General features: G+C 42.9%; 1 protein-coding gene across 1 annotated transcript in view; it reads left to right on the forward strand.

The window, feature by feature from the left end:
- LOC122553954 (cation channel sperm-associated auxiliary subunit beta-like) overlaps positions 1-18,902 on the forward strand; it is a 49,988-nt gene that overhangs the window by 6,757 nt on the left and 24,329 nt on the right. Inside the window, exon 3 of the mRNA XM_087989517.1 lies at positions 2,915-3,025. Coding sequence (XP_087845643.1) covers positions 2,915-3,025 — 111 coding nt within the window. The remainder of the gene's footprint in view (positions 1-2,914; positions 3,026-18,902) is intronic.

Genomic DNA, 18,902 nt, shown 5'->3' on the forward strand with positions numbered 1-18,902 from the left:
CAGTAAAGCACAATACAGGCCCTTTGGCCCTCGATGTTGTGTAGGCCTTTTATTCTACCCTAAGATCTGACTAACCTACATATCCTCCATTTCATTATCTTCCATGTGCCTATCCAAAAGTCGCTTAAATGTCCATAATGTACCTGACTCTACTACCACTGCCAGCAGTGCATTCCACACACCCACCACTCTTTGTGTAAAGAACCTACCTCTGACATCTCCTCTAAATCTTCCTTCAATTGCCTTAAAATTATGCCCCTTTGTGATAGACATTTCCACTATGGGAAAAAGTATCTGGCTGTCCACTATCCTATGTCTCTCATCATCTTGTATACCTCCATCAAGTCACTTCTCATCCTTCTTTGCTCCAATGAGAAAAGCCCTCACCCCCTCAACCTTTCTTCACAAGACATGCTCTCCAGTCCAGGTAACATCCTGGTAAATCTCCTCTGCACCCTCTTGAAAGCTTCCACATCTTTCCTATAATGAGGCGACTGGAACTGAACACGATATTTAAAGTGTGGGTTAACCAGGGCTCTACAGAGTTGCGGCATAATTTCACGGCACTTAAACTCAATCCCCCACTAATAAAAGCCAGTATACCATAATCTTTCTTAACAACGCTACCAACCTGGTGGCAACTTTGATGGATCTATGGACATGGACTTCAAGATCCCTCTGTTCCTCCACACTGCCAAGAATCCTGCCTTTAACCCTGTATCCTGCATTCAAATTCAACCATCCAAAGTGAATCATTTCACAGTTTTCCAGGTTGAACTCCATCTGCCAGTTATCAGCCCAGCTCTGCATCCTATCAATGTCTTGTTGCAACTTACAACAGCCCTCCACCCTTTAACAACTCCACCAACCTTCATGTCATTTGCAAACTTACTAACCCACACTTCCACTTCATCATCCAAGTCATTTATAAAAATCACAAAGAGCTGAGGTCCCAGAATTGATCTCTGCGGAACACTGCTGGTCACCAAGCTCCAGGCTGAACACTTTTCATCGTCCACCACCATCGGTCTTCTATGGGCCAGCCAATTCTGTATCTAGACAGATGGGTTACCTTGTATCCCATGCCTCCTTACTTTCTGCCATCAAGTGCTATCAAACAGCAGCTGCTCAGCAACAACTTGCTCAGTGATGTCTAGTTTGGGTTCTGTCAGGTCCAGTTTTCTCCAGTACATCCTTTGTTCAAACATGGGTAAAAAAACTGCATTCGACAGGTGAAGTGAGAGTGACTATCCTTGATATCAAGGCTGCATTTACCTCATGTGGCATCAAGGATCCCTGATAAAACTGGAGTTGATAAGAATGAGGGGAAAAATCCTTCTGCTGATTGGACTCATACCTGCAAAGAGGAAGATGGTTGTGGTTGTTAGTCAGTCATCTCAGTTTCAGGTCATCACTGCAGGAGTTCCTCAAGGTAGTATTCTATTCCCAACCAACTTATTCTGTTTCATCAACGGCTTCCCCTTCGTCATAATGTTAGAAATTGGATGTTCGCTGTTGATTGCAGTGTTCAGCATTGTTCACACTTCCTCAGAAACTGAAGCAATCCATATCCAAATGCAGCAAGACCTGGACAATATCTTGGCTTGTGTGAAAAAATGACAAGTAGCATTCATGCCACACAAATGCCAGGCAATGACCATGTATACAAAGAAAGAATCTAACTACCATTCCCTTGATATTCAATGTCATCAACATAACTAAACCCCAACTATTTACATCTTGGGTGGTTACCAATGACCAGAAACTGAATTGGATTACCCACATAAATACAATAGCTGCAAGAGCAGGTCAGAGGATAGGAATACAGCAACGTGTAACTCATCTCCTGACTCTCCAACACTTGTTCACCATCCATAAGACACAAGTCAGGAGTGTTGTGGAGTACTCCCCAGTTGCCTAGATGAGTTGGCTCCAAGAGTACTCAACAAACTTGATATCAGCCAAGACAAAGCAACCTACTTGACAGGCACCACATTCACAAACATCATATCCTCCATCAACGAAGCTCAGTAGAAGTAGTGTATACAATGTACAAGAAACACTGCAGAAATTCACCAAGACTTCTTTGACAGCACCTTCCAAACCCATGATCATTTCTATCTAGAAAGACAATGGCATGGGAATACCACTGCCTGCAAGTTCCCCTCCAAGCTGCTCATTATCCTGACTTGGAAATATATCACTATTCCTTCACTGTCACTGGGTCAAAATCCTGGAACTTCCTTCTTGTAGCAGTATGGTCTATCTACACCAAAAGGTCCGCAGTAATTCAAGAAGACAGCTTACCACCACTTTCTCAAGGGAAAGTTGGAATGGCAGTAAAAGCCTGCCCAGCCAACGATGCCCACGACCTTGAATGATTTTTTAAAATATTGTTTTTTGAATATTTATATGTAAATCATGATTGGAGACCCATTGGAAATAAACTTCATATTTGAACATTGTTGATGTATTCCTCAATTGCTAATTGTGGGTCTTTTGACTGTTATATGTCTTACATCTTCAAAAACTATGTTTTTGGTTATAAATTGATTTGGAATATCCTGCGGTTTTGAAACATGTTATGTGAATGCAAGATAGTTTTTCAAGAGAAGTGAGAGAAAACAATTGGATTTAAAAAGGAACAGAAAAAATTAAGTATCGGCCTATGCTGGAATTGTATATTTAAATTAATACATTTCATAAAATATTGTATTTGTACACATTTACAAATCATAACCACCACTATGTTTGGATTAGTTTGGGGTTTTTAAATTCCTGCAGTTAACTAGTTATGCTTCCCATCAATAAACAAATACTTTTAATAATCCTGATTGAATTGAAATTCAACACAATTAATTCAGAAACTATAATAATTATATTATTTATACATGTATATATATTTTAACTACAGAAAACAGGACGTTACAAGCAATGTGCAATGAAGAAAACAAGAGAGGAATGTGGCTGTACTGATGAAATGAGACTATCTTCATTTGTGCAATACTCAGACTGCAAACAGAGGGTAAGAGCATTGCTCATCGATGAGAAAATTAGCTCATCTTTGCTTTGCACTGTAGCACAAGCATTTAAGTAATGGTGCAGAAGTGGGAAGATAAGGTTTGACTGGATAGATAAGAATGAAACCAAATATCCAGCTAGTTTTAGTTAGAATAATCCACTGAATCTAAATTCATGATGATATTATGTGATTATCCATTCATAAGTTTAGGCTGTTCAAGGAGAGAAAACTGAATGTTTTAGTCCCAAAGTAGAAATAGTTGACTGATCAGCCTTAAGCAAAACAATGAGATTTAAGAAAAATTATAAATTCATAGTCATAGATCTAGATCAATTAATATGAATTAATCACTATTGATATGATTCTCCTGGGAATCCATAAACCAAAATAACCAAAATCCAGCTAATTTTCTTTGAGGACTTAATGATTCTCCACAAGCTGCAGTGTCCATGTAAAAAGGATTCCGGCCATGTAATCTTCCATAAAATAGCAGACTTATTTCAGGCATCTCAGATCCTCTCTTTTCTTGGGCTTTCTTACTTCTTGTCTGTCTGCCATGTTTTTGCTATATTAGCTACTTCCTTGTCGGTACTTCTTTCAGTCAAGGGTCACAGAGACTGGTATTTCTTATTTTCAAAGAAAGTTATTACTGATCATTTTACAAGTGACACAAAGTCTCAAAAGTTATTTCCAACATTAAAAAAAAACAATTGCACATTCTCCAAACATTTTAAAGTAATTATGGAATGTCTTTGCTCTTACTGCCTTTGGGGTAAAGGTCATTACATTATCGCAACTTGCAGAAAGTGATGTTTACTTTACAAAGTACAGCAAGTTCTTAACATATTAAACACTTTAACAAATAATGTATTGCATTTTACACAGGTATCAATAGTGATACATCATACTTTAAACATAAGTTTCATGACAAATATATAATTTTGTTTTGTGATGTTATACACCCCATTCATTCATGTGCCTTAAAGACGTTGTTAATCTCTTGAGACAGCATAGGAACACTACAGGATTGTTGTCTGGACTACAAACTAAGACTTGAATAGATGAGTATGCTCCTCCACTATTTGTCTCATTTCACCATTAAATGATTTCTTGGCAGTTCTATAAAACTCAACCTCTATCAAAATCAACCAAATATAAAAGTGAAGATCCCACATGGTCTAGATAATGTGTGTTGAGATCATTTAAAAGTCCTAATACACTGACTCTAGGGTAATTGCTCAGAATATTTAAACTTTTGATTACGTGGCATCTGGAACCATCCAAAATCATCCTTAACTCTGTGTTTTAATTAGTTGGAATCCCAGGGTTCCAACTGACTTACCTGAACAGTTAGCCAGGAAAAGTAAAAGAATTAAAAGCCTATTCTAATTCTTAGCTATCTATAAAACAGATCCACCAAGCCCCTCATACAGACACCGCCAATGAACATTTGACCAATCTATACCCTACTTTGGATCTTTCTCAACTTGACTTCTCCCTACCATCCTAGGCTTCCAAATCAACCTGAATTCTCCTGTGGCCCCAAACAGTTACATCTCTGATGCATCTCCGAGCCCACACTTTTCACTCCCCCTCCATCCACTGAACTCATCTCTTCCTACCTCGACAACGTCCTGTCCCCTTAGTCCAAGAACTCCCCTCCTACCTTCGTGACACCACCCATGCCCTTCAACTCCTCCAAGATTTTCATTTCCCCAGCCCCCAATGCCTCATCTTCATCAAAGACATCCAGTCCCTGTACGCATTGATCCACCATGACAAAGGTCTCCAAACCCTCCGTTTCTTCTTCTCATGCCATCCCAACCAGTACTCTTCCACCAACACCCTCATCTGCCTGACTGAACTGGTCCTCACCCTCAACAACTTCTCCTTCTAATCCTCACACTTCCTCCAAACCAAAGGAGTAGCCATGGGCACCCGCATGGGACACAGCTCTGCCTGCCTTTTTGTCGGATATGTGGAACAGTCATCTTCCGCACTTACACCAGCACCATCCCCTACCCGTCCCTCCACAACATCGATGACTGTATTGGTGCTGCCTCATGCTCCTACAAGGAGGTTGAACTTCATCAACTTTACCAACACCTTCCACCCCAACCTCAAATTCACCTGGACACCTCCCTCCCCTCCCTGGACCTCTCCATCTCCATCTCCGGTAACCGACTAACCACAGACATCTACTACAAGCCCACCGACTCCCACAGCTACCTAGACAACACCTCCTCCCACCCTAACTCCCGTAAAAGTGCCATCCCTTGTTCCCAATTCCTCCGGCTCTACGACATCTGTTTCCAGGATGACCAATTCCACCTCAGAAAGTCCCAGGTGGCCTCCTTCTTCCGTGATCGCAACTTCCCTTCCCACATGGTTGATGATGCCCTCCAGTGCATCTCCTCCACTTGACACACCACCATCTTTGAACCCCACCCCTCCCAATGCAACAAAGACAGAACCCTCCTGATCCTTACTTTCTACCTCACCAACTTCCGCATACATCGTATTATCCTCCATCATTTCTGCCACCTCGAAACGGACCCCACTACCAAAGACAAATTTCCCTCCCCACCCCTATCAGCATTTCAGGAAGACCATTCTCTCCACGACTTCCTCGTCAAGTCCACAGCTCCCACCAACCCACACTCCACAGCTGGCACCTTTCCCTGCCACCGCAGGAAGTGCAAAACCTGTGCCCACACCACTCCCCTCACCTCTGTCCAAGGCCCCAAGGGATCCTTCCACATTTGTCAGAAATTTACCTGTACTCTACCAATGTCATCTACTGCATCCGTTGCACCCGGTGTGGTTTCCTCTACATCGAGTCGACAGGATGCTTTCTTCCGGATCGTTTCAGAGAACATCTCTGGGAACCCGCATCCATCAACTCCACCATCCTGTGGCTGAACACTTCAACTTCCCCTCCCACTCCGTCAAGGATATGCAGGTTCTGGGCCTCCTCCACCGCCAAACCGTTATCACCTAACATCTGGAGGAAGAACCCCTCATATTCCACCTTGGGACCCTGCAACCACACGGGATAAATGTGGATTCCAACCAGCTTCCTTATTTCCCCTCCCCCCATATTATCCCAGTCCCAAGCCTCCAACTCTCCACCGCCCTCTGGATCTGTCCATCACTTCCCTCTCTGACCTATCACCTTCTGCATCACCTTTATCCACCTATCGCTTTCTCAGCCACCTTCCCATCAACCCCACCCCACCTACCATTTATCTCACAGCCCCAGCCCACAAGCCTCATTCTTGATGAAGGGCTTATGCCTGAAACATCGATTCTCCTGCTCTTTGGATGCTCCCTGACCTGCTGTGCTTTCCCAGCAACACACTCTCGACTCTGATCTCCAGCATCTGGAGTCCTTACTTTCTAACCCTCCATCCTGCCAACTTCTCTGACTCTACCTGACAACCATCTAAGCACTCAGCTACTTACCTGCTACATTACCTCTCCACTCAACCTGACACCTGTACTATCCACTAACATAGCACACAATTCTGTGACTCAACTCCCCTCTGGACCTACATATGTTGCTGGCACACCAAATGCCCCTCTCATGACACCTGCACCCTTCGTCCACTCTGCATCTTACTCCTTATCCCTCACCTTCTGGGAACCCAATCTCCTCACCTAACTGCTACCCTACCATCAAACATAAGAGCAGGAATAGGCCATTTAGCTGGTCAGGTCAGCTCTGCCATTCAACACGCACATGGTTAATCCTGTACTTCAATGCAACACTGCTGATCGTTCTCCTGAAATCTCACTGCATCAAGAAAGTTCTTGCTGATTACCACATACCACTCTCCCTTGGCCAGTAAATCAGTATACTTCCATGTTGAATGCCACTTTGAAGAAGAATCAGTTTCATTGAGCAGCTGATACAACTGAATCACTTGCTATGGCAGGCAAGAGTCAAGGATGTTTTGGTTCTGGAGAGAGTTCAATGCAGTATGACAAGGATGATAGCTGAACTTCAGGATTAGGTTATGAGGAGAGATTAAACAAATACGGGCTTTATTCTCTAGAATTTTGAAGGTAATGGGGTGATCTAATAGAGACCTTCAGAATGTTAACAAGGAAAGACAGGGTAGATCAAGATAAACTATTTCCATTGGTTGAAGATTCTAGACCCGGGGGCATGGTCTAAGAAATAGGGCCAAGACATTCAGGACAGATGTAAGAAAGCACTTCTACACATAAAGAGCAGCGGAGGTTTGGAACTCTTCCTAAATGGTGTTTGATGTTACTTCAATTGTTGAATTTAAATCTGAAATAGATAATTTTTCATCAAGCAAAGCATGTCAAGGGACATGGGCCCAAGGCAGGCATATCGTTTTAGGCCACAGATCAGAAGTGATCTTCTTGCATGGCAGGGAAGACTCAAGGGACTAAATAGCCTACTCCTTTTCCTGTTTTTATGTTCTTAATCATATTGCGCTTGGAGTCACAATAGGCTAGCCCAGTTAAGGACAACAATTTTCCATCTCTAAATGACACTAGTGAACTAAATAGTTTTTAATAATCATGGTCAACATTAGACTTTTAGTATCAGATTTTATTCAATTCAAATTCCATCATATGCTGTGACAGCATTTGGAGTTCATTACCTTGGTTTCTGGATTACTATAGACCATTGTCTCCACCTAAAGGTAGTGAGTCAACTTCTTGAACAGTTGCAGAACCTGGGATCTATGTATATCCCTAGTGTTGTTATGATCTGACTTTCAAGTCTCCCCTAACCTGACGCCTCTGACATCATCTTTTAGTTCAAATCCACAGCCAAAGTCCTAATTGCTTAAATCAGTAAAATATTGATTAAAACCTGATTGAAATGGAGCCCTTCCCAGTGGAACAGTTTCCTCTAGTCCACTGTTGGAGCTAATGGCCAATCATTAAAACCCCTTCTATGTTTAAGCCAAAAATTTCGCCGACAGCCATTGGTGAGATGCCAGAAGACTGGAGCATGGCTAATGTTGTAGGCAAAATGAGTACTGCAGATGCTGGAGACTAGAGTAGAGAGTGTGTTGCTGGAAAAGCACAGTGGGTCAGGCAGCATCCGAGGAGCAGGAAAATCAACGTTTCGGTCAAAAGCCCTTTTTGCCCAAAACATTGATTTTCCTGCTCCTCGGTTGCTGCCTGACCTACATGGCTAATCTTGTGCCAATATGTAAGAAAGGCTGCAAGGAAAAGGCAAGGAACTGCAAACTGGTGAGCCTGATGTCAGTGTGGGTACGTTGTTGGAGGGGATTCTGAGAGACAGTATCTACATGCACTTGGGAAAAAAAGGATCGATTAGGTATAATCAACATGGCTTTGTGCATGGGAAATTGTGTCTCACAAATTTGATTGAGTTTTTAAGGGTGATGGCCAAGAAGATCAATAGACAATAGACAATAGGTGCAGGAGTAGGCCATTCAGCCCTTCGAGCCTGTACCGCCATTCAATATGGTCATGGCTGTTCATTCCTAATCAGTATCCTCTTCCTGCCTTATCTCCATAAACCTTGATTCCACTATCTTTGAGAGCTCTATCCAACTCTTTCTTAAATGAATCCAGAGACTGGGCCTCCACTGCCCTCTGGGGCAGAGCATTCCACACAGCCACCACTCTCTGGGTGAAGAGGTTTCTCCTCATATCTGTCCTAAATGGTCTACCCCGTATTTTTAAGCTGTGTCCTCTGGTTCGGCACTCACCCATCAGCGGAAACATGTTTCCTGCTGCCAGAGTGTCCAATCCTTTCATAATCTTATACGTCTCAATCAGATCCCCTCTCAGTCTTCTAACCTCAAGAGTATACAAGCCCAGTCGCTTCAGTCTTTCAGTGTAAGGTAATCCCGCCATTCCAGGAATTGACCTCATGAACCTACGCTGCACTCCCTCAATAGCCAGAATGTCTTTCCTCAAATTTGGAGACCAGAACTGCACACTGTACTCCAGGTGTGGTCTCACCAGGGCCCTGTATAGCTGTAGAAGCACCTCTTTGCTTCTATACTCAATTCCTCTTGTTATGAAGGCCAGCATGCTATTAACCTTCTTCACCACCTGCTATACCTGCATGTTTGCCTTCATTGACTAGTGTACAAGAACACCCAGAACTCTCTGTACTGCCCCTTTACCTAAATTGATTCCATTGAGGTAGTAATCTGCCTTCCTGTTCTTGCCACCAAAGTGGATAACCATACATTTATCCACATTAAACTGCATCTGCCATGCATCTGCCCACTCACCTAACTTGTCCAGGTCACCCTGTAATCTCCTAACATCCTCATCACATTTCTCCCTGCCACCCAGCTTTGTATCATCAGCAAATTTGGTAATGTTATTGCTGATACCATCTTCTATATCATTAACATATATTGTAAAAAGCTGCGGTCCCAGCACGGATCCCTGCGGTACCCCACTGGTCACTGCCTGCCATTCCGAAATGGAGCCGTTTATCACTACCCTTTGTTTCCTATCAGCCAACCAATTTTCAATCCAATCTAGTACTTTGCCCCCAATACCATACGCCCTAATTTTACTCACTAACCTCCTGTGTGGGACATTAACAAAAGCTTTCTGAAAGTCCAGGTACACTACATCTACTGGATCTCCATCGTCCATCTTCAGAGTTACATTCTCAAAAAATTCAAGAAGATTAGTCAAGCATGATTTCCCCTTCATAAATCCATGCTGACTCTGTCCTATCCTGTGACTACTATCCAGATGTGCCGTAATTTCATCCTTTATAATAGACTCCAGCATCTTTCCCACCACTGAGGTCAGACTAACTGGTCTATAATTTCCTGCTTTCTCTCTCCAACCTTTCTTAAAAAGTGGTATAACATTAGCCACCCTCCAATCCTCAGGAACCGACCCCGAATCTATCGAACTCTGGAAAATAATCACCAACGCATCCATGATTTCCCAAGCCACCTCCTTCAGTACCCTGGGATGTAGACCATCAGGCCCCGGAGACTTATCAACCTTCAGACCTAACAGTCTCTCCAACACCAAATCCTGGCAAATATAAATTCCCTTAAGTTCAGGTCCTTCAGCCACTGTTACCTCAGGGAGATTGCTTGTGTCTTCCCCAGTGAACACAGATCTGAAGTACCCATTTAATTCTTTTGCCATTTCTTTGTTCCCCGTAATATATTTCCCTGTTTCTGTCTTCAAGGGCCAATTTTAGTCCTAACCATTTTTTTGCTTTCACATACCTAAAAAAGCTTTTACTATCCTCCTTTATATTATTGGCCAGTTTACCTTCGTACCTCATTTTTTCTCTGCGTATTTCCTTCTTAGTAATCCTCAGTTGCTCTTTAAAAGCTTCCCAGTCCTCAGTTTTCCCACTTATCTTTGCTATGTTATACTTTTTCTCTTTTAACTTTATATGTTTCTTAACTTCCCTCGTCAGCCACGGCCGCCCATGCCTCCTCCTGGGATCTTTCTTCCTTTTAGGAATGAACTGATCCTGCAACTTCTGCATTATATACAGAAATATCCGCCATTGTTCCTCCACAGTCATCCCTGCTAAGGTATTGCACCATTGAACTTTGGCCAGCTCCTCCCTCATAGCTCCATAGTTCCCTTTATTCAACAGAAGTACTGTCACTTCCGACTGTCCCCCTCTCCCTCTCAAATTGCAGATTGAAGCTTAATGTATTATGGTCACTACTTCCCAATATTTCCTTCACTTCGAGGTCTCTGACCAATTCTGGTTCATTACACAATACCAGATCCAGAATTGCCTTCTCCCTGGTCGGCTCCAGCAACAGCTGCTCTAAGAATCCATCTCTGAGGCACTCCACAAAGTCTCTTTCTTGAGGTCCAATACCATCCTGATTCTCCCAGTCTACCTGCATGTTAAAATCCCCCATAACAACTGTAGTAACATCCTTGCGACAGACCAATTTCAGCTCCTGATTCAATTTACATCTGACATCCAGACTACTGTTTGGGGGCTTGTAGATGACTCCCAAGAGGGTCTTTTTACCCTTAGTATTTCGCAGCTCTATCCACACTGACTCTACATCCCCTGACTCTAGGTCCCCAGCGCAAGGGACTGAATATCCTCCCTTACTAACAAGGCCACCCCACCCCCTCTGCCCGTCAGTCTGTCCTTACGATAGCACGTGTAGCCTTGAATATTCATTTCCCAGGCCCTGTCCACTTGAAGACACGTCTCAGTTATCCCTACAATATCGTATCTGCCAATTTCCAAAAGAGCCTCAAGCTCATCCATCTTATGTCTAATGCTTCGTGCATTCATGTATAGTATTTTTAATTTGTTACTGCTCTCACCCTTCCCATCAACCCCTATTTCACTCAACTTTACAGCATGATCCCTTTCCGAGTTTTCTGCCTCATTGATACAGTTGTCTTTCTTGACTTCCTTTGTTCTAACTTTCCCTTCAATTTCCTTTTTAAACATCCAGTTTGTCCCCTCCCCCCCGCTACTTAGTTTAAATGTAGCGGTGTTGCAGTAGGAAACCTGCCTGCCAGAATCTGGTCCCTAACCTATTAAGGTGCAAACCGTCTCTCTTGTAGAATTTATGCTTACCACAAAATATACCCCAGTGATCCAAGAACTTAAATCCTTGCTTCCTGCACCAGTTCCCCAACCAAACGTTCAAGTCCATTATCTCCCTGTTTCTGGCCACACCAGCCCGAGAAACTGGAAGTGAACCGGAGATAACCACCTTGGACGTCCTGCTTTTCAGCCTTCTTCCTAGTTCTCCGAAGTCCCGCTGTAGTATGTTCCTCCTCTTCTTCCCGACATCATTTGTGCCGACATGTACTACCACCTCAATGAAGACAGAGTGGTGGTAATTGTCTACATGGACTCTAGTAAGAACTTCGATAATGTTCCACGTGGTAGACCAGTTAGTATGGTTAGATCACATGAGATTCAAGGAGAGCTAGCCAATTGGATACACAATTGGCTTGCCGGTAGGAGACAGAAGGTAGCAGGTAATTGTTCAGACTGGAGTTTTGTGACCAGCTGTGCTGCATGGTTTGGAGCTGGTTCCACTGTAGTTCATATACAAATGATTTTGATGAGAGTATAGCAAACATTGTTAGTTACTTTGTGGATGATACCGAAATTGGTGGCAGAGTGGCCAGTGAAGAAGATTATCTAAGAGTACAATGGGATCTTGCTCAACTGGGCCAGTGGGCCGAGGAATGGCAGATGGAATTTAAGGTATTGCATTTTGGTAAGATAAACCAGGGCAGGACTTACACAGTTAGTGGTAAGGGCCTAGGAGAGTGTGGTCAAACAGAGAGACTTCACGGTCAGGTACATAGTTCCTTGAAAGTGGCATTACAGGTAAACAAGGTGGTGAAGAAGGCATTTGGCATGCTTGCCTTCATCGGTTAGAGTGTTCAGTACAGGAGTTGGGAGATTATGTTACCATTAACATTATGGCTGTACAAGACATTGGCAAGGCTACATTTGGTGTACTGTATGTAAGTCTAGTCAAACTGCTGTAAGAAGAATGTTATTAAACTTGAGAGAGTACAGAAAAGATTTACAAGGATGTTATTGAGATTGGAAGGTATGAGTAATAAGGAGAGGCTGTACAGGATGGGACTTCCCTGCTGTTACAACCCTATTAATCTTTGCAGCTTCTTGATTTCTCACTGATTATTGGAGGGGCCGATAATAAAATCCCAAAGTAAGCATTCTTTTCTTTTTTCTCTGTTTCATCCATATTGCTTCATCGAACAATCCCCTAGAAATATCCCTTCTAAATACTGCCATGATATTTTCCCTGGTCAGAGACAAAAAAATCTGCAAATGCTGGAATCCAAGGTAGACAAGCAAGAGGCTGGAAGAACACAGCAAGCCAGGTGGCATCAGGAGGTGGAGAAGTCAACGTTTCAGGTGTAACCTTTCTTCACGACTGGGGGCGGATGTAAGGGGAGCTGCAGGTAAAGGGGGGGTGCAGGATGGTGAGGTGGGGATAGGTGAGCACATTTAGAGGGTATGACCTGGTTGGTCAATGGGAGGAATGAATCTGGTTGGTACCTAGAAGGAAAGGTCGATGAGAGGAATGGAAGGGAGGGGTATAGGCTTTGAAGGGAGTTGAGTGATGGGGTAGATGGTTATTTGAAATTGGAGAGCTCAATGTTGAGTCCTGCAAGCTGCAGCCTGCCCAGGCGGAAGATGAGGTGTTGTTCCTCCAATCTGCGGTCTGATTTGTTATGTTTTCCCTGATCAAAAACACTACTCCCCCTCCTCTCTTGCCTCCCCTTGTATCCTTCCTATAACATCTATACCCCGGAACATTGAACTGCTAGTCCTGTCCCTCCCTCAGCCATGTTTCTGTAATAGCTATGATATCCCAGTCCCATGTTCCCGTCCAAGTCCTGAGTTCATCTGCCCTTACCTGTCAGGCCTCTTTCATTGAAATAAATGCATTTTAATTTATCAGTCATCTCTTATTCTCTGCCATGCTATTGCTTGCCCTGTCTATTTGACTTGTTGTCTTTAACTTCAGTACCAGCATTAACCTTCTCTCTTATTTCAGTACTGCTTAGAGACCCCCTACCCATTACTCCTACACTGCTAGGCTAGTTTAAACCGTCCTGAGGAGCTCTTGCAAATCTCCCCTCTAATTCAGATGCAACCTGCCCCTCTGGTAAAGGTCACTTCTGGCCCTGTAAAGAGAGATACCGATGATTCAAAAATCTGAATCCCTGCCCCCTGCACCAGCTTCTCCGCCACGCATTCATCTGATCTAGTCTCTTATTCCTGCTCACACTAGTATGTGGCAGTAATCCAGAGATTGCTACCTTTAAGGTCCTGCTTTTTTAACCTCCTGCCAAACTCCTTATATTCAGCCTGCAGGACCTCATCCCTTTTCCTAGTTATATTATTGGAACCATTGTGTAAAGCGTCCTCCAGCTGTTCATGCTCCCCTTTGAGAATTTGCTGCAACCGCTCCAAGATGTCCTTAACTAGATTAAATATCCACACCTATAGGAGAGCTTGTTTAAACTTTCCTTAGGCCTGAAAGAAAAAGATACAATCCTTAATGTCTGGCCTTCCCTTACCCATAATTTTAGATTTTAAGAATGCAAAAGATTCATACTTAGTTCAATACCCTCTTTTGCCAGTTGCATTCTTCAACCACAGGTAAATGTCTTTAAGCTGGGCACCAGGAAAGCAAACACATACTTCAGAGCTCTTAGTCACAGCTGCAGACAGCAATATCTAGTCCCCTGATTATATATCCTTTATAACTGCTATGTCCTTTTCTACTCCTGCCATTTAAATAACATCCTGTACTATTGTGCTACAATCAATTTGCACATACGTGCGGCATTCTTCATCCTCATCCACACAGATAACTACTATCTCAAAATTGATCTTCAAGGTTCTGAGCTGAGATTCTTCCATCACTATGCAATGGATCCCAGTATCTGCTTGACTCATTTGAAAATATCTTGATCCCTGACAACAATGGAGGAGGGGAAAAACTTCTGGCTGTGACAGGCTGCTCCTTTTTTGAGGAATTTTATGTGCTGGAGGTGATTTCCTCAAATTCCACGAACAACAATTACTGTTTTATATGCTGTTGCATTGTTTTGAAGAAAAAATTCAAAACAACGGTGCTTTTAAAAGGGAGAGGGACAAACAATAAGCAGCACATGGTCAGGTCAGTGCTGGAGAAGGAGAGAGAGAGAGAAAGAAACCCATACTGTTAACTGACATAGCAGTGAATCTACACAGTTACTGCCTTTTCTGTTTGAATTCATGTATCGCTGGACATCGGAGTGCACCTAGGAAAATTTAATAAACAGTGAAATTCACAACTGATCTTGGAGGAACCTGTTTGAGAGAGGTCACAACACAGAAACAGATAAGTGAATAGTTTTAAGTGTAGCATTGCTTTAAATGTACAATAGTGAGTAGAGTGTGTTCTTTCTTGATTATATATTTTATAAAGATATGTCTCTTCATTAAACCTAAAAATATAAGCCATGAGTATTAGGTTAGCCTGGAGCAGTGTTTTGTAGAGGGATAAGCTAATGGCTATTTTCTGGATCTATAGATTGGAAGAAGTAAAAATGGCCCTGAGGAGAGTGATATGCTCTTCTTGTTGAATGTGAGAGTTTAGGGAGAGTTTACGTGTTAGTGAGGATTATATCAGCAATAAATGCCATTGGTTATGAATCCTATCAGATAGAATGGATCAGTTGGAGCAACAGTTAGAGGCAATGAGCAAGGGGGTGTGATGGGTGATGGATAGCAGTTATAGGAAGGGAGAAAAGTTGCAGGTACAGTCACATAGAAGGGTTAACTCCAGGAAAGACAAGAGAGGTAGGCAGGTAGTGCAGGAGTCTTCTATGACTATCCTCGTTTCAGACAAGTATGCTGTTTTGGAAAATGTAGGGGGTGATGGATTCTCAGGGGAATGTAGCATGAACAGCCAAGTTTCTGGTATTGAGACTGGCTCTAATGCAATGAGGGGTACATCAGGTTCCAAGAGATCGATTGTGTTAGGGAACTATCTAGTCTGATGCACAGACAGATGTTTCTGTGGCCAGCAGTGAAAAAGCAGAATGGTGTGTTGCCTCCCTGGTGCCAGGATCAAGGATGTCTCAGAGAGGATGCAGAATGTTTTCAAGGGGGAGAGGGACCAGCAGGAGGCATTGTACACATTGGAACCAATGACATAAGAAGGGAAAAGGATGAGATCCTGAAGGGAGAATATAGGGAGTCAGACAATAATTTAAGAAGGAGGTCCCTGAGAGTAGTATTATCTGGTTAATCCCAGTGCTACGAACTAGTGAGGGTAGGAATAGGAGCAGATAAATACATGGCTGAGGAGCTGATGTATGGGAGAAGGATTCATGTTGTTGGATCATTGGAATCTCTTCTGGGGTAGAAATGACCTGTACAAGAAGGACTGATTGCATCTGAATTGGAAGGGGACTAATATATTGCCAGGGAAATTTGCTAGAGCTGCTCGGGAGGATTTAATCTAGTAAGGTGGAGGGATGGGCCCCAGGAAGATAGTGAGGAAAGAGATCAATCTGAGACTGGTACAATTGAGAAAATAAGGGAGTCAAACAGTCAGGGCAGGCAGGGACCATGTAGAGAACAAGGTAGGACTGATAAATTAAACTGCATTTATTTCAATGAAAGAGACCTAACAGGAAAGGCAGATGAACTCAGGGCATGGTTAGGAACATGGGACTGGCATATCATAGCAATTACAGAAACATGGCTCAGGGATGGACAGGACTGACAGTTTAATGTTCCAGGATATAAATACTAAGGGAAGGACAGAAAGGGAGGCAAGAGAGAAGGGGGAGTAGTGTTTTTGATAAGGGACAGCATTACAGCTGTACTGAGGGAGGATATTCCCGTAAATACATCCAGGGAAGTTATTTGAATGGAACTGGGAATAAGAAAGGGATGATCACCTTATTGGGATTGTATTATAGACCCCCTAATAGTCAGTAAGAGATTGAGAAACAAATTTGTAAGGAGATCTCAGTTATCTGTAAGAATAATAGGGTGGTTATAGTAGGAGATTTTAACTTTCCTAACATAGACTGGGACTGCTATAGTGTTACAGGTCATAGATGGAGAGGAGTTTGTTAAATATGTACAAGAAAATTTTCTAATTCAGTATGCGAATGTATCGACTAGAGAAGGTGCAAAACTTGATCTATCTGGGAAATAAGGCAGGTCAGGTGACTGAGGTGTCAATGGGGTAGCACTTTGGGGCCAGCAACCATAATTCTATTAGTTTTAAGATAGTAATGGAAAAGTATAAACCGGATCTAAAAGTTGAAGTTCCAAATTGGAGGAAGGTTTTCATTTTGACGGTATTAGGCAAGAACTTTCAAAAGCTGATTGGGGGCAGATATTCGCAGATAAAGGGACAGCTGGAAAATTGGAAGCCTTCAGAAATGAGAGAACGAGAGTTCAGGGACAGTATATTTCTGGCGAAAGTGAGGACTGCAGATACTGGAGATCAGAGTCTAGATTAGAGTGGTGCTGGAAAAGCACAGCAGGTCAGGCAGCATCCGAGGAGCAGGAAAATCGACGTTTCAGGCAAATCCTGATGAAGGGCTTTGCCCGAAACATCAATTTTCCTGCTCCTCAGATGCTGCCTAACCTGCTGTGCTTTTCCAACACCACTCTAATCTAGACAGCATATTCCTGTTAGAGTGAAAGGACTGGTAGGTGTAGGAAATGCTGGATGACTAAAGAAATTGAGGGTTTGATTAAGAAAATGAAGGAAGTGTATGTCAAGTAAAGACAGGATAGATCGTGTCAATCCTTAGAAGAGTATCAAAGCAGTCAGAGTATACTTAAGAGGGAAATTGGGGGCGCAAAAAGGAGACATGAGATAGCTTTGGCAAATAGGGTTAAGGAGAATCCAAAAGATTTTTACAAATACAAAGAACAAAAGGTAACTAGGGAGAGAATAGGGCCCCTCAAAGATCTACAAGGCAGCCTTTGTGTGGAGTCGCAGGAGATGGGGGCTTATTAAATGAGTATTTTGCATCAATGTTCACTGTAGAGTGTAGGGAAATAGATGGTGACATCTTGAAAAAGTCCATATTACAGAGAAGGAAGTGCTGGATATCTTGAAACACATCAAAGTGGATAAATCCCCAGGACGTGATCAGGTGTACCTTAGAACTCTGTGGGAAGGTAGGGAAGTGATTGCTGGGACCTTTGCTGAGATATTTGTAGCATCAATAGTTACAGGTAAGGGGCCAGAAGACTGGAGGTTGGCTAATGTGGTGCCAATATTTAAGAAAGGTGGTAAGGACAAGCCAGGGAACTGTAGACCAGTGAGCCTGATGTTTGTGGTGGACAAGTTGTTGGACGGAATCCTGAGGAACAGGATGTACATGCATTTGGAAAGGCAAGGACTGATTAGGGATAGTCAATATGGCTTTGTGCGTGGGAAATCATGTCTCATGTAACAATAAGGGTTGATGACGGCAGAGCGGTAGACGTGATTTACATAGATTTTAGTAAGGTGTTCGACAAGGTTCCCCATGGGAGACTGGTTAGCAAGGTTAGATAAAATGAAATACAGGGAGATATAGCCATTTGAACACAGAACTAGCTCAAGGGTAGAAGACAGAGGGTGGTGGTGGAGGGTTGTTTTTTAGACTGGAGTCCTGTGACCAGAAGAGTGCCACAAAGATTGGTGCTGGGTCCACTACTTTTCTTCATTTATATAAATGATTTGGATGTAAGCATAAGAGGTATAGTAGTAAGTTTGCAGATGACACCAAAGTTGAAGATGTAGTGGATAGTGAAGAAGGTTACCTCAGATTACAATGGGATCTTGATCAGATGGGCCAACGGGCTGAGGAGTTTAATTTAAATAAATGTGAGATGCTGCATTTTGGGAAAGTAAATCTTAGCAGGGCCTGTACACTTAATGGTAAGGTCCTAGGGAGTGTTGCTGAACAAAGAGACCTTGGAGTGCAGGTTCATAGCTCCTTGAAAGTAGAGTCACAGGTAGACAGGAGAGTGAAGAAGACAGTATGCTTTCCTTTATTGGTCAGAGTATTGAGTATAGGAGTTGGGAGGTCATGTTGCAACTATACAGGGCATTGGTTTGGCCACTTTTGGAATATTGCATGCAATTCTGATCTCTTTCTGATGGGAAGGCTGTTGTGAAACTTGAAAGGGTTCAGAAAAGATTTACAAGGATGTTGCCAGGCTTGGAGGATTTGAGCTATTGGGAGAGGCTGAACAGGCTGGGGCTATTTTCCCTGGAGCGTCAGAGGTTGAGGGGTGACCTTATAGAGGTTTACAAAATTATGAGGGGCATGGAGAGGATAAATAGACAACGTATTTTCCCTGGGGTGGTGGAGT

The sequence above is a fragment of the Chiloscyllium plagiosum genome, unplaced genomic scaffold (genome assembly GCF_037043375.1).
Source record: "Chiloscyllium plagiosum isolate Xiang-an unplaced genomic scaffold, Cpla_swu_hap1 HiC_scaffold_8, whole genome shotgun sequence".
Classification (NCBI taxonomy): Eukaryota; Metazoa; Chordata; class Chondrichthyes; order Orectolobiformes; family Hemiscylliidae; genus Chiloscyllium; species Chiloscyllium plagiosum.